This window comes from Pelobates fuscus, chromosome 2, assembly GCF_036172605.1.
Source record: "Pelobates fuscus isolate aPelFus1 chromosome 2, aPelFus1.pri, whole genome shotgun sequence".
In the NCBI taxonomy this organism is placed as follows: Eukaryota; Metazoa; Chordata; class Amphibia; order Anura; family Pelobatidae; genus Pelobates; species Pelobates fuscus.
This window is the reverse complement of record NC_086318.1, coordinates 194,698,335-194,713,193: the sequence shown is the minus strand read 5'-3', so window position 1 is coordinate 194,713,193 and position 14,859 is coordinate 194,698,335. Positions and strand designations below refer to the sequence as shown.

Here is a 14,859-nt window from a genome sequence, read left to right as displayed (position 1 = left end):
CTTTCTTGATGGAAAAAGTTTGTTACCGCCCACCAGTTTTTGCGCAAGTGCAGAATATTTTTTAGAAAGGAGGGTGTTTGAAAAAAAAAATGTACGTACATTTAGCTTTTTATTTCTACTTTATGCATGTTTATAATGTTTTTAACTTTATAAAGTTTAATGAGAAAACAATAAAGTAAATTGAAATTACCTTTACTAGTGATTAATGAGATCCTTGAGGTTGATGCTCCGAGACTATATATGTGATATCTGGTTTGATTTTCGTAAGGCACAAACAAAGGTCTCCTCTTTCGGTGATATTCAGACGACTTCTCGGTTTGCTCATAATATGATTTCTCATCTGTTCATCAGCTCCCCTCCTCTCCCTCCTCAATCTCCCCCCCCCCCCCTTTCTATTTTTTTTACCTTCCTTATAGCAATGCCAGCAGGAAGGCTGAGCTAGCTAGCCCACTTAATATTATTAGCCAACAACAATTCTCTCCTTTTCCTTTTTATAGTTTTTATTTTTATTCTTTCTCCTTTTTACAAGTACTCTACTCCTTCTTTCTCCTATTCTACAAGTAATCTGCTCCTTCTTTCTCCTATTCTACAAGTACTCTGCTCCTTCTTTCTCCTATTCTACAAATACTCTGCTCCTTCTTTCTAGTTTTTAAAAATAACTCTCCTCCTTTATTTTATTTATTTTTTTCTATTTTTCTTCCCTTTTTTAATTTCTTTTTTTTATCTTTTCCTTTATATCTCCTTTTTTAATGCTTTTCTTTTACCTTCCTTATGGCAATGTACAAAAGTAAAGCTGAGATAGTTAGACAATTATTATTATTAGCCAACAACAATTCTCTCCTTGTCCTGCCTATAAAGTTTTTCTTTCTCCTATTTTACAACTGCTCTGCTCCTGCCGGTCCCTGCTATCGTGCATCAGCTCCCACTTCTCCCCTTCCTCTTCCTCTTCCCACGTGTTACACTTGCATTGGCACGTTCGCGCGCGCATGCACGTGTTCTCTTGTTCGCGTGCACGCATTCTCGTGTTTACATGAGTTTGCGCGTGTTCATACTTTCATGTGTTTGTGCACTCGTGCCCGCCCGCCCACCCATTCTCTCAAAAGGAGGATTTAGCATTAGCTTGTTGTGCCGCTGAAACCCCTACTGCCCACCTGGAATCCTGAGGGACCAGGTTGATGACCCATGATATACACCTTCACTCACAATTTTTACATGAGTTATTTGCAATCAGTCCAAAAGATATGATAGAGTAACAATGTGTCAAAACATTAGGTGTCTACACAATAAACCCAACAGTACAGCTACAGCTAAAGAATTATGGATGCTTAGGATTGATCAAAACAATATAAATCTAATAGATAGCAATACGTTTCCTTACCATCAATTTTCTTCTGTATTTCATGGTTCAACTCTAGAAAGAAAAACATACAAAAGGTTAAGAAAAAAAACAAAAAACAAAAAAACGACAACACTACATCTTGCAATCAGTAGTTCTTTATTCTGCTTAATTTAATTCAATGTGGAACACAGGTGACAGTTACTTTTACACTTTGTAAGACTTGTTTATAATAATGGATAGTTAGCAACATGTTTTACATTAAAGTGACATTTTATTTCTTTTAATTTAACTGACAGGAGAAATAGAAGTCTGATTTCTACTATTTTTCTTATTAATATATTCTTGTCACAGAGTTACCCAGGAAATTATTTACAGAACTAGGACGTGTAGAATGATCAAAAGCACACCCAATATAAGCCATTTGAAAGTAAGTAAAAGTAACATAGAAACATAGAATGTGACGGCAGATAAGAACCATTCGGCCCATCTAGTCTGCCCAATTCTCTAAATACTTTTAATAGTCCCTGGCCTTATCTTATAGTTAGGATAGCCTTATGCCTATTCCACGCATGCTTAAACTCCTTCACTGTTTTAACCTCTACCACTTCAGCCGGAAGGCTATTCCATGCATCCACTACCCTTTAAACCTTTAAAGGGTAAACCTTTAAACTCTAATTTAAGACTATGTCCTCTTGTTGTAGTTTTTCTTCTTTTAAATATTGTCTCCTCCTTTACTGTGTTAATTCCCTTTATGTATTTAAATGTTTCTATCTATCTCGTCTTTCCTCCAAGCTATACATGTTAAGTTCCTTTAACCTTTCCTTGTAAGTTTTATCCTGCAATCCATGAACCAGTTTAGTAGCCCTTCTCTGAACTCTCTCTAAAGTATCAATATCCTTCTGGAGATACGGTCTCCAGTACTGCGTACAATACTCCAAGTGAGGTCTCACCAGTGTTCTGTACAATGAATTGCAAACAAGGACTTTCTTTAAGAAAGTTTGTACTAACAACGCTATTGATATGTCAAGTTGCCACCCCCTGGCTTCATGGGATACCAAAAAGCCAGTTTCTCCGTCTTCGGAGGAACTGTTCCCTTACCCAGGATTATGATGACCAATCAAATACTTTATTAAATAAATTTGCTCAAAAGAACTACTCTACTAATGACTTAAATAAAATTAGAAACAGTGTCAAGGACAAGAACAGATCAGATCTTTTAAAATATAAAGATAAGACAACTACTGAGGGCACCCCAACATTGCCAATTATTTTTGATTTTAACAACAAAAGCCATGTTGTAAAAAAAATCATAAAGAAACACTGGCATATATTAAAACAGGATGATATTTTAGCTGGGATCATTCCTGATAGACCTCATGTTATTTTTAGAGGAGCACCCAGCTTTAAATCTATCCTTACAAATAATTTTACTAAAGCAAAAAGCACCACTTCTCATTTTAATTCCCCGTCTCCGTTTATTAAACCTAAAGGCTTTTTTAAATGTAATAAGTGTATTGCCTGTAAACGCACCGACACAACTATTAGATTAGATAAGACTAATTCTTTTACATCATCTGTTACACAAAAGACTTATCAAATAAATAAATGTATCCATTGCAACACAAAAAAATGTGATCTACTTACTGGAGTGCCCTTGTGGACTCCAGTATGTTGGCATGACAACTAGAAATCTTAAAATAAGGCTAGCAGAACATTGCCGAAATATTTCTAAAGGTTTTGAAAATCACTCACTATCAAAGCACTTTCTGATACATAATTAAAATCCTAAACTACTTAAATGTGTAGGTATTGATACATGCGAAATTTCATGGAGAGGAGGTAATATCAAAAAGACTTTGGGAAGCAAAGAAATGGAATGGGTTTATAATTTGAAGACCCTCATCCCACTAGGTCTTCATATAGAATTTGATCTTTTTAATTTTTTGTAATAATAATAATCTATATATTTGTAGTTCCTTTTAATATATGTTTTTATTATTTTTACAATAAAAATTATTTTTTTTTTCACTGTTTATTACCCTCCTAGTACATTCTATTCTGTTACACTTATGGCTGTATGGTACTGGTGGCTGTGCCGGCAGTGCAACCGCCTAAGACCATACACTTCACAAGTTCAAATCCCGACAAAGGTTGATAAATACATTTTAACAACAAATAGAAGTAAATGTATTATCAGCAAAATGGAACATAATGATGAATAGTATGTAAAAACGATATATTTTTCATTATTAACGCTCACCCCACCCCCTGAGCGTCATACCTGGAAGTTGTCCCCTGCATTATCACGTAACGCGGCTTCATTCACTTCCGCGTCACTTGTTGCTTTCATTCATAAGATTCTAGATACTTAATGCACTCGTTTTTACATTCTTCTTATACTAATCTGTTCCACATTCCATATTATATTGTAACATATTTATATTTTATACTTTTTATAAATTGTATTGTATTCCCTCCTATGACGTCGGTGACGTCATTTTGGCGGGAATTTCAAACCATTTGTGTATTTTAATGTTTCCTATATAAGTACTGTATGTTAGGTCTGTTTTTTTCTCTTTTTTATATATGTTTCTACTTGATGAAGCCTATTGTGGCGAAACGCGTATAGAAACTTTTTTCTTTTATAAATCAAAGTGTTATTAAAGGAATATTTGGCTATTATACACTGGTTTGCCACATTCCTTCTTTCACTTTTATATTATATTATTTGCTATTTTATTCTATGCAAGTTTATTTTATCCAGACCATTGATTCCGACCATATTGGACGACCAAAGAATCCTTCAGGTGGGGATTATACCACCCATACGCCATCCACCGAGCAGTACGTCTGCTCTATATACCGTGAGTATATTTTATCTCATTTTAATTGTTTCATCATTTATACAGTGAGCACTATATTTTTATTTTTTCTTATCCCGAGTTGGACTACTCCATCTTTTCACCAAAGGACCAAAGAGGAGCACCACATATCCTTGAGTGGGGATTATTCAACTTCACGCTATCCATACCAGAGCTGGATTTAAGCTCTGAATATTGTGAATATATATTATATATTACAGAATATCCATATTTTGTTTTTATACTACACCATTGGAATTTTTTTCTCTCTTCTGTTCTTCCCGCATATATATCTCCAAACTATATAAATATACATTCGGACGCTACATAACCTTCTGATGGACTACTAGGACCACCATTTGCACATTTGGATATTTTATATTCGGACTAATAGGTACCTGTTGTTATTCCAATTTTTTATATTATATTTGGACATTTTTCGGACGTTTCTGTTATTGCTGCTAAACCTACTTTTATATTATTATTTGTTATTTCCACTTCTTTTAGGCGCACCCTTATTCCTTCCTTTTTCCACCAAAAAGAGGTTGCTCAGAAATCCAGTGGTGGAAATTGGCACTTCGTAAATCGCGCCCTTTGTCTTTAACGTGCAAATTGCCTCAGACACTAGACTAGTGTGGGGAAAAAATTGACCTGGTGTGGCACTGAGTTTGGACTGGGTGCTCCACAAATTCTATTTAATAGCCTAGAATGGTGTTTAGGACACAAACGTCTGAGGTTAACATGTGCCAAACATCGAAAAAATTTAATAGTCTGCTCCCCACATATGACGTAGAAGGAAGATGGGATGGTAAAATACTCACCATAAGGCCGTCGGCCATAGGAGGTTCCCTGATCTGCCCCTGACCGGGAAGAATGGCTTAGGTGACTTGGTCTCCGTAGTCTGGAATCTTTTTGTGACAGAATCTCGATATTCCCTGTAGGAACCCCGGGAAGAGCGGCCAGGCAGATGGCTCGATGTCTGCCGGCGACACCAAAAACTGGCCAGAACACTGTCTGAGAGAACACACGTTTCATGTTTGATTGTGCCTTGTCCAGTGCTGTGAAGGTACTGACATAAATGCCCAGTCCTTCAACAAAATTGTCCCCGAATAGGAGACCTTTTGCCTGTGGTCCAGGCTCAAATATTGCCAGATTGACGAGCTTAGGCTCAATTTTTATGCGCCTCACAGTGCCAACGTGGTGTTGGCGTTGCCTAGTAGACAGATGATGCATTGGACCCAGCCCCTGATGGCCAATAAATCTACTGGTGCACCCTCGGTTAAAGCCACTTCGACCATGACCAAGATCTTTGCACTATCGCCGCTGGAATCATCTGGAACTGGAAAGAAGTGCTGTTCTGTGATTATAGCCTATTCCCCCAGTAACTGTACAACACACAGTTGAGGTTTACTGTGCCACACTTTTTATGCACAGACCCCCAGCATGGGGTCTCCGTAGAATACAGTACAAACACCTCCCCGGCATCTCTGTGTCTGGGAGATAAATGAGTCTTTGGAAGGCTAACTCAATCATCTCTCAGGTACAGGAAGAAACACAAAATAATAAAAATTGCCCCCAAAATATAGGAATATATTACAGGAACCCCACAATTCTTATATCTCAGAATAGCCCGTGTCTGAGCGCCCAACATATCCAAAAAGCATTAAGAGCTGTTCAGTAAAACAGGATCGCCATTCGGGTAAAATTCTGACTGGTGGGCCACGAAGTGATGCCCCAAAAGAGTTCCAGAGAATCCAGGGCAGCTACGTTCGAGTTCCAGTACAAACACCGACGAACTCTCCCCCTGGCTCTTAGGAAACAAATTGTGCCCACAGTTGATAGTTCCCATCTCCCGAACGTGGTTTGAGTAGCTGGTTGGGAAAGTGTACAGACAGCCTTGCCGGGGTTCACTAGGTCGTATAGCCGAAATGAGTTCCCCGCGCTCAACGACAAGTAAGGCTGCCTGTGTTTGGGAGACAAAATGGGCACCATGCACTAGACCAGATGCGTTCGGTTATACGAATGGCGGCCACCCAGGGAAAGCATTCAAGTTAAGCTCTTAATTGCGGTTAATAGCCATGGGTGGTCGGTGTTCTGAGCCAATAAAGAGGGGGACCACACAAGTTCTGTTTAGTCCAGGAACAGGGTGATACGTATCGGGAAAATTAAACATAGGTTCGGCAACCTGAGTAATTGTTACCAGGTCCGCCACATCGACTGATGCCCAAATCTCCCTAATGTGAGCAGGGATTTAACTCCATGCTGTCCTACTGGCATTAAAGGGCAGCTCAGGCTATAGAAATTTTGGAAATAAACCTATTGAATTAGTAAAAATAACTTCTACCAAAACCAATGTAAGATCTCATGCTTAATATGCAGGCCACTTCTGGGCAGAAAAAGGATTTAAATTAATAGAATGTATGTCTGCTCTATAAACATGGCCCGCATCCGCCCCTTTCTTGCACCAGATACTACCAAGGAGCTTGTCCATGCTCTAGTAATTTCCCGCATGGATTATTGTAACGCTCTCCTGATTGGTCTTCCCAAAGCCGTACTGCACCGCTACAGTCCGTAATAAACGCTGCTGCCAGACTGATTTTCCTCTCTAGTCATTTCTCTCACACCTCACCCCTCTGCCAGTCCTTACATTGGCTTCCTGTATGCTATAGGAGTCAATTCAAGGTACTAATTCACCCTATAAAGCACTGAACAACTCTAGCCCCTCTTATATCTCCTCACAGATCCATAGGTATGTCCCTTCTCGGTCTCTCCGCTCTGCCCATGACCACCTCCTGTCCGTTGTCCGCACCCGTACGGCCAACTCACGCTTGCAGGACTTCTCGCGGGCGGCTCCCTTCCTATGGAATAGCCTGCCTACCGCAATCAGACTCTCCCGTAGTCTTGCATCTTTTAAGAAGTGCCTTAAAACCCATCTCTTTAGTAAAGCTTATGGCCTCCCAGACTAACCTCTACCTCACATACCTGTCTCTTGCTCTCTCCTAAAGGGCAGCCCACCTTATTTGACTGCAAATTCCTGTCCTAATGTGTTTTACACCACACCTCCTATAGAATGTAAGCTCGATTGAGCAGGGTCCTCTTCAACCTATTGTTCCCGTAAGTTTATTTGTAATTGTCCTATTTATAGTTAAATCCCCCTCTCATAATATTGTAAAGCGCTACAGAATCTGTTGGCGCTATATAAATAGCAATATTAATAATAATAATAATAATAGACATTCAAGGTGAATACTTTAGACCATTTTGTACACCTCCTCATGCACAAAGCTGTACAGAAGACTCCAATATGTATTTTAACTTTATAAATAAGCAGAGATTTAACTTAGAAAGGACATTCTAAGTACATAAACAATCTCAGCTTAACAAAAAAGTTTTGGTAAATAAAGCATTGTCCTGCACACTCACTGCTCAATTTTCTGCCACTTAGGAGTTAATTTACTTTGTTTATGCAGCCCTAACCACTGGCTGTTTCTCGCAAAGTCTCACTACACAAATAAAGCAGGTATGTCATCTTCAGGGCATTTGGGAAATATGCAGATGATGACATTGCCATTCGAGGTTATGAGGCGAGGTTATGAGGCCCAGATGTGTACAGAGTTGGATTAAGGTTGTGGCCCTAGGCAGAATTTGGACCACATCTTGGAGCCCTATTGAGTGATGTGTGTGCATGTTGATTTAGTGTAGTGTTGGCGGAGTATTGTGAGTGTGGAGACTGAGCTCTGGTGGGAAGTGGGCTGAGTGTCTGTTTGACAGTTGTCTGTGTGGTGGCTGAATTTGTGTGTTTAGGGGACAATGAGTTTGGCTGTTGTGAGATCCAGTGAAAGGTGAGCAGGATCTCTGGTGGTCGAGTGAAGGATGGGTACGATCCCTGGTGGTCCATCGTCTGTAGGAATACTGGGGACAGAGCACTTTTAGAGCACCCTTGCAGTTCTGGCACTCATTCATCACCAGCAGTGTCACCTTTAGTCATTAAAACCTGCTGGGAAAACCTCAAGAGAACTATTAAAAGTGGCCAAGCCATGCAGAGACAACTTTTGATCTCCCTGCTGACTCAAGAAGGGCTTACTCAGAGATGGAGCACCAGGCATAGATTGTCCAATGGGTAATCTGGCAGCATGGATAAGTTATACTTGTCAGATGTGAGGCTGAAATTGGACACGTGTCTATTTTCAGCTATGTAACCAAGTAGTCTCCTGTGGGTGCCACCTAAACCTTCAGCTCCTGGTGCATTTCTTTCCAGGAGGCCCCCCACAGAAGCTTCAGTGGTAGAGAGAGAGAACAGTTTTAGATAGTTAAGAGGTTGCAGTTCCAGGGTTTCCCCCATGTTACCCTTGCAGCCCGTGGGCCAGAGTTCATGTGCGTCTGTCCGTGGTGCTGTCCCAGAGTTCTTGGTGTGTAATTGTTGTGAGCCTTTGTTTCAGTTTGTTGATGTTCAGCTTCTGCAGAGAGTTGGTGAGTGTGCTATGCTGGGTCATGGCGTTAGTGTGCTGGATACGGCCTTTGTTCTGGTGGGATGGGTAGCGGTCGGTCCTGGTCTCTGGTTGATTGTTTTCAGCCTGTAGTTGGCTGCAGTGAGGGTCCTGTGCTGTGTGGAGGCGGCAGGCCAAGTTGGTCCTGAAGCGCAGGTATGTCTGCTGGTTGAGTAAGCGTATAGAATTTACTGTCCTTGCAGATAATAATCTTAAAGGGGTGGCCCCAGGCATATCTTAGGCCGTGTTGTGTGGAGGTGTTGTGTGAGCGGGTGTAGGTCTTTCCTCCATTTCAGGGTGGCCGGTGCCAAGTCTTGGTAGAGTTGTATTTGTACTCCTACCTCCACGGGAGTGTCTCTGGCGGCACGCATTATTCTTTCTTTGATATGGTAGAAGTGTAGCCGCACTGACGTCCCGTGTGGCAGCTGTGTTGGCGCTGGGGGCTCTCAATGCATCAGGAGGTCCGTCGTTGTGGTGTCTGGCAGGTGGTCTTCGAACACCCTGGTAAGTGTGTCTGGAAGCAGCTCATTGGACACTGTTTTTGGGAGTCCCCTTACCCGGATATTGTGCCGGCGTGTTTGGTTGTTCAGGACCTCGTTTGAGTCTTCCAGTATGCGGAGTTGGTCCCTGAGGTCCTGCAGTTCCTCAGTGTGTGCGTGCAAAGACTCCTGTACCCTCTCCATCTTGGTTTCTGTGGCCCTGTCATGGAAGTTTATCACTATCTTAATATAGAGCCTAGTACGACTATACTTTTCCGAGTTCCATTTTTCTTTCTCAATACCCTGTATTTATTGTATGTGCATTTGTTTTTATTCTTCCAGATGTGTGTATTATGTCAACAATCCAGTATTTACGGTAAGTATATTGTGTGTTCACTGTGGGTGTAATAATTTTGTGTTTGCGTAAAGGAGAAAATTAAATATATGTTTATTTTGACCTCTTCTCTGAATACTGCCTCTACGTTGATTGCCAGGTGCCAAGGACAGCACTTGTAGCAATACTGACAAGGAGTTAACATAAAGGTACAGGATAAAGAGATGTGAATTTCTACAATTTGATTTTTTATACCTCTCAAGTACATATTTATTAAATATAGAGGATAAACATAATAGCAGCAATTCCAAAACAATGCTCTACGGTTACTACTGTTAGATCACCATACTACTACCAAAACCTTAAAAACACATTTTTTATTGCATTACAAAAAGCAGATTTACAGGTTAACTTTTATGATAACAAAAGCATCATTGTGTTTATTTACTTACCAATGAGTAAAAGATAAGAAAAATCTCCTAGGATTACTTCTCCTCTCAGGACATTTTCTTTATAATCAACAATGACCAAGTCCAAACCCATATTCTAATGACGAAATAAATAATGTCAAAAAATGTACCTGGGCAATATCTTCATACAACTAGAAAATATCTCTCTCCCATATCTATTTGTTTGAACATATAAATGCGTGTAGATAACGAGAGATAGATGGGGATTGACATAAGAGAGCAAGAGATGGACGATCGGCAGACGGAAGGACAGACAGACTGATAACTTGGGTGGGCACTAAGCACTCCCTCCCTGACTAGAACATTATCTATGGATGACAATCTTCCATATATGAATTAATTCCAAGTTAACTAGATGTTCCTTTAGGTTTTGTTTGGTGATTAAAGGACTACTTCAAAAATCTTTCACTACTTTGCTTATTTAATTTATACTGCCTTATTAGGCACTTGACACTTGCTCCCCCATCCCTTATTTTTATAACAAAATCCTATTAAATTAGCTTTATGTTTACCCAGTGCCGGGCAACACACCATCCGCATCACTGCTTCCCTCTCAGAGGTTCGATCAAATGTTTCTCACAGGGAAGCATTTGATTGGACCGATCTTACAGGCTCAGAGTATATGCATGGATTACTAGCGATATAGACGGCTCAGAGCCCAAAGTGAGGAGAGTGTGTGGGGACTGTAGTGTGTAGGATATAGGGATGTTGGTATTGCTGGAAGGGATTGTATAATGAAGGAGAGGAGTGGACAAACAATCATGGACAAGGGGAAGAAACTTTAAAAGAAAAAAAGGGGGGGGATTTGCATTTGGGAGGGGACAATTTCTGTTCTAGGCATACAGACTTCTACATAACATACTGATGGCAGATGTCATGTTTGCACAGTACTAACATCATGCTGTCCGGAACAGAGTTCCAGGCTGCCTGAGTAACATTTACCAGTGGTGCAACTAGATCCCAGCGCAAAAGTACAGCTATCTCTGTAGATATACAGATAGCTTGCTCCATGAAAAGATGATATTGCCACATTTCTTGTGATTTTCATAGACCAAATACTGTGGTCCAGTAGGGTTATACTTACCACTGACAGACAATGGCTTGCCACTTCCCAGAACCAGATGCACAGAGACAGCTATGCTGCCTGTCATCAATATTCATGTTTTACATACAGCATGCGTTGCCCATTTCTTTACATAAACTAGGTGGCCAACTTGAGGATTTTTTGGAATTGCATTAGGGACTGGCCTATAATTGAGTTTATTTGTACATTAGTTCAGGACTCTTTGTTTATTCAATGTTATAGATGACCATACTTGAAAAAAGTGGGCGGTCTCTGTACAGCATTAATTATTGACTGTATTACCAATATTTCACGGTTGGAATTATTTTACTTTATTTTAACCCAGTGTCTTCTATGCATACGTATTCATATCACGTTGTTCAAAATGTATTTCCATTCTTTCTGCAATGTATACATTCTAAATAATATACAGATTCAAAGAATTGTTGAATAACGTGTAGACAACTATGACAACGTGGGCACAAAAGAACTGAAAGATTTGACAGATTAAAAGTACAAATAATTTTAAAACAAACAACAATACAAACAGATTTTTTTTTTTTAAAGTATTATTTTTGTAATTTACCTTCTGCTTGGTGTACACAACTACAGTAACTGCAGAATCTGTTTGGAACCAGTCATACCTGATAAAGCAATAACAAATATACACAAATTTAATATAGAAAAGCAATGTTTTGAGCATGCCAAGTCATGTCGACGCTAAATAAAGAATTAAAAAAAAAATAAAAGCAAGGAGGAGATGTGCGTGTGTGTGTGACACACATATCACACTCTTGCATACATATAAATATGTATATCTTTATATGTTAATATCTTGTCTCTACATCATTTCTGTGACATTAACATGAGCATTAACATGTTATCAAATGTGTACTTAAGTAAATGTTGGCTTTGTCACATCCTGTTCTGCAGAGATGTCTGGCCTTGGCTTTTGGTATCCAGTACTCTTTTTTTTTTATTTTAATTTTTTATTAATGCCAAAAAGAATGAAAACAAGCAGTACATCACATTTTTGATTTACATATTATTCATCAAAAAAAAGAAGGAAAGGAAATCCCTTTCCTTCAACCCACTAACAATAGCAGCCTTTATAATATTCATTGTCATTGTAAGCATTCATATTAAAAACATTTCCATGTTGCCTTAATAATACGTCAGTTTAGTAAATACATTCCATTCAACTTCTAGTTTAGCTTATACTGAACTAGCTTACAATTGTGGTATACTACTTTATTATTCCGTAGCATTATTAATTTGTAATTTCCTTAACCAAAACATAAAAAAACACAAACAAGGACAGACAAAAAAAGAATCACCCCACCGAACCCTGGTTGTTCTCCACATTACCTATTTACATACTTCTCTTTATTTACTCTAACCACCTTATGTAGAGCATGCTTCAGTCACTTTATTTTTAAAAAGCAAAAGCACCTACTTACATCCAGCATTCTTTTTTATATTTGTCAAGGCATCCATTAACTTCACTGGCCATCTTTTCATATGTGCTAATCTTATTCAGCTTAGCGCATACTTCATCTGAAGGGATGACTTTCTGCTTCCAATTACTTGCTAAAGCTATTTTTGCTACCGTAAGAATATTTAAAATAACTTTTCTATGGGCATGAATATTAATCCCTGAATTAATGTGAAGATGTGAAGTACGAATTTCTCTGCATGCAATTTACCTAAACCTAATAAATCCCCTACACAGAGTGAAAATTTGAGACCGATATCCCTACTTAATACGGATATTAAGCATTACGCTAAATTAATAGCTTCACAGCTTAAACACCTCCTTCCAGATCTTATCTCGGAGGAGCAAGCAGGGTTTATACCTGGGAGACAGATAGGGGATAATACCAGACATTTTGTGAACTTGGTGAAATGGGTAAACACTTCATCACAACAAGGATTCATTTTAGCATTAGACGCTGAAAAAGCATTTGATCGCCTGCATTGGGGGTATATGTCACTTACGCTTACTAAAATGGGTTTCCCATTAGCTTTTTGAGCCAGCATATTAGCATTATATCAAAATCCGTCCGCAAGAGTGCTTAACACTGGCTTTTTTTCTGATAAAATAAGAATAGGTAATGGTTCTCGCCAAGGCTGTCCCCTTTCCCCTCCTATTTTTATTATATGTATGGAAACTGTAGTAAGAATTATTAAACTAAACACGATACTAGCATTAAAGGTCTGATTACACCAGGGGGCATTAAAAAAAATAGCGCTGTTTGCGGATGATATTCTGCTCTTTATTAAAGATCCAGAGTCTTCCCTACCATCATTGATCAAATTGCTAATAGAGTATGGGCAGGTATCGTACTATAAAAATAATGTAACTAAAACACAGGCGCTACCTATTAAATTACAACAAACCCTAATAGATAAACTGAAGTTACAATATAATTTTGACTGGCGTACCTCATTTATAAAATATTTAGGAATTAAATTCACTAAAGCAGCTAAAACATTAACTAAAGTAAATCACTATCCAATGCTTCAACAAATTAAAAATACAATGGCAAAATGGGAGGGTTTGGAGATTTCATGGCTGAGACGCATAAATCTCATTAAAATGATGATATTACCTCAGATATTACATCTTTTTAGAACATTACCTATAGCACTCTCCAACAAATTACTTAAGCAAATTCAGAGTACCATAAATGCTCATATTTGGAAGAGGAAACCCCCTAGAGTGGTACGAGGGAGTTCAGGTCTTTCATACATAAAAGGTGCTCTGGGGATGAAAGACATTAAAACATATTATAGGGCATCTTTCCTAGCAGAAGGGATTAGATTACTGAGATTGAGGAAAACCTCTCAATACCCAATTTGGTTAACATTTTAAAATGCATGTTTAGACGCAAATAACATAACATAACATTATCTATGGACATGTTCGGTTCCCCAGTCTCCTTTAAAATCTATGTTACAAAGTACAAAACTCTTGCCAAGTTTATGGAAAAAAAGGTGTCCATATATAATAAATTTAAATCTGATGTTTAGAGCTGCACCAATAATGGCATTAGCGGCCCTCTCTTCGGACCTTCAGATGAGAAGGTGGCAAGAGAAGGGGGTAAGACAAATAGGCAATTTAATGAATGGGCCACAAGTAAAGCTATTTCCTGATCTTCAAAAATAATTACATTTGGAAGCTAAAGATTTGTTTGTGTATTTAAGGATCAAGAATATAATAAAGGCACATACTTTGGATAATCCATATAATGAGGTAAATACCTTACCTACACCAGAATTTATTTTGTCACACAAATCTGTTAAACCCTTTTCCTGACGGAAAGTGCTGCACCAGATAAATTAAAATATATGATACAATGGGAGAATGAAATTGGGCATCAATTTTCTAGGAAAGACTGGCACTTAGCTATGCTCAGTACTAAGCAAGCCTCACGTAGTTTATCGCTATGGGAGGCGTATTGTAAGGTGACAATGAGGTGGTATTTGGTACCGCAAAGATTAGCACGCATGTATGCTGATTCATTAGGGTTATGCTGGAGGTGCGAAAAAAAAAGCAGGATCTATGCTGCATATTTTTTGGGAGTATCCATATTTAAGAGAGTTTTGTAAACAAATTCAGAATTTGATTAATGACAGTACTCTTTTTTTCAATTCTTGTTTAGTTTTTCTTGTTATTTTATGGTTTTCTATTCTATGTCTGGTTTTCTTAATGCTGGGTTTTCTGGGTTCATTCCTTTATTCCGTTCCTGGAATTTCCAGTCTCCTGGATTCCTTTAAAGGTTTGTTTTTTTTGTTGCCACACCCGTTCCTTTGCCATTTAATC

At 38.7% G+C, this 14,859-nt stretch overlaps 1 protein-coding gene across 1 annotated transcript in view; it reads right to left on the bottom strand.

Moving 5' to 3' along the window:
* LOC134587017 (cytochrome b5 reductase 4) overlaps positions 1-14,859 on the bottom strand; it is a 267,126-nt gene that overhangs the window by 155,811 nt on the left and 96,456 nt on the right. The window contains exons 6-8 of the mRNA XM_063443061.1: positions 11,620-11,677; positions 9,953-10,046; positions 1,379-1,411 (exon numbers count right to left, since the gene is read on the bottom strand). Of these exons, the coding sequence (XP_063299131.1) occupies positions 1,379-1,411; positions 9,953-10,046; positions 11,620-11,677 (185 nt within the window). The remainder of the gene's footprint in view (positions 1-1,378; positions 1,412-9,952; positions 10,047-11,619; positions 11,678-14,859) is intronic.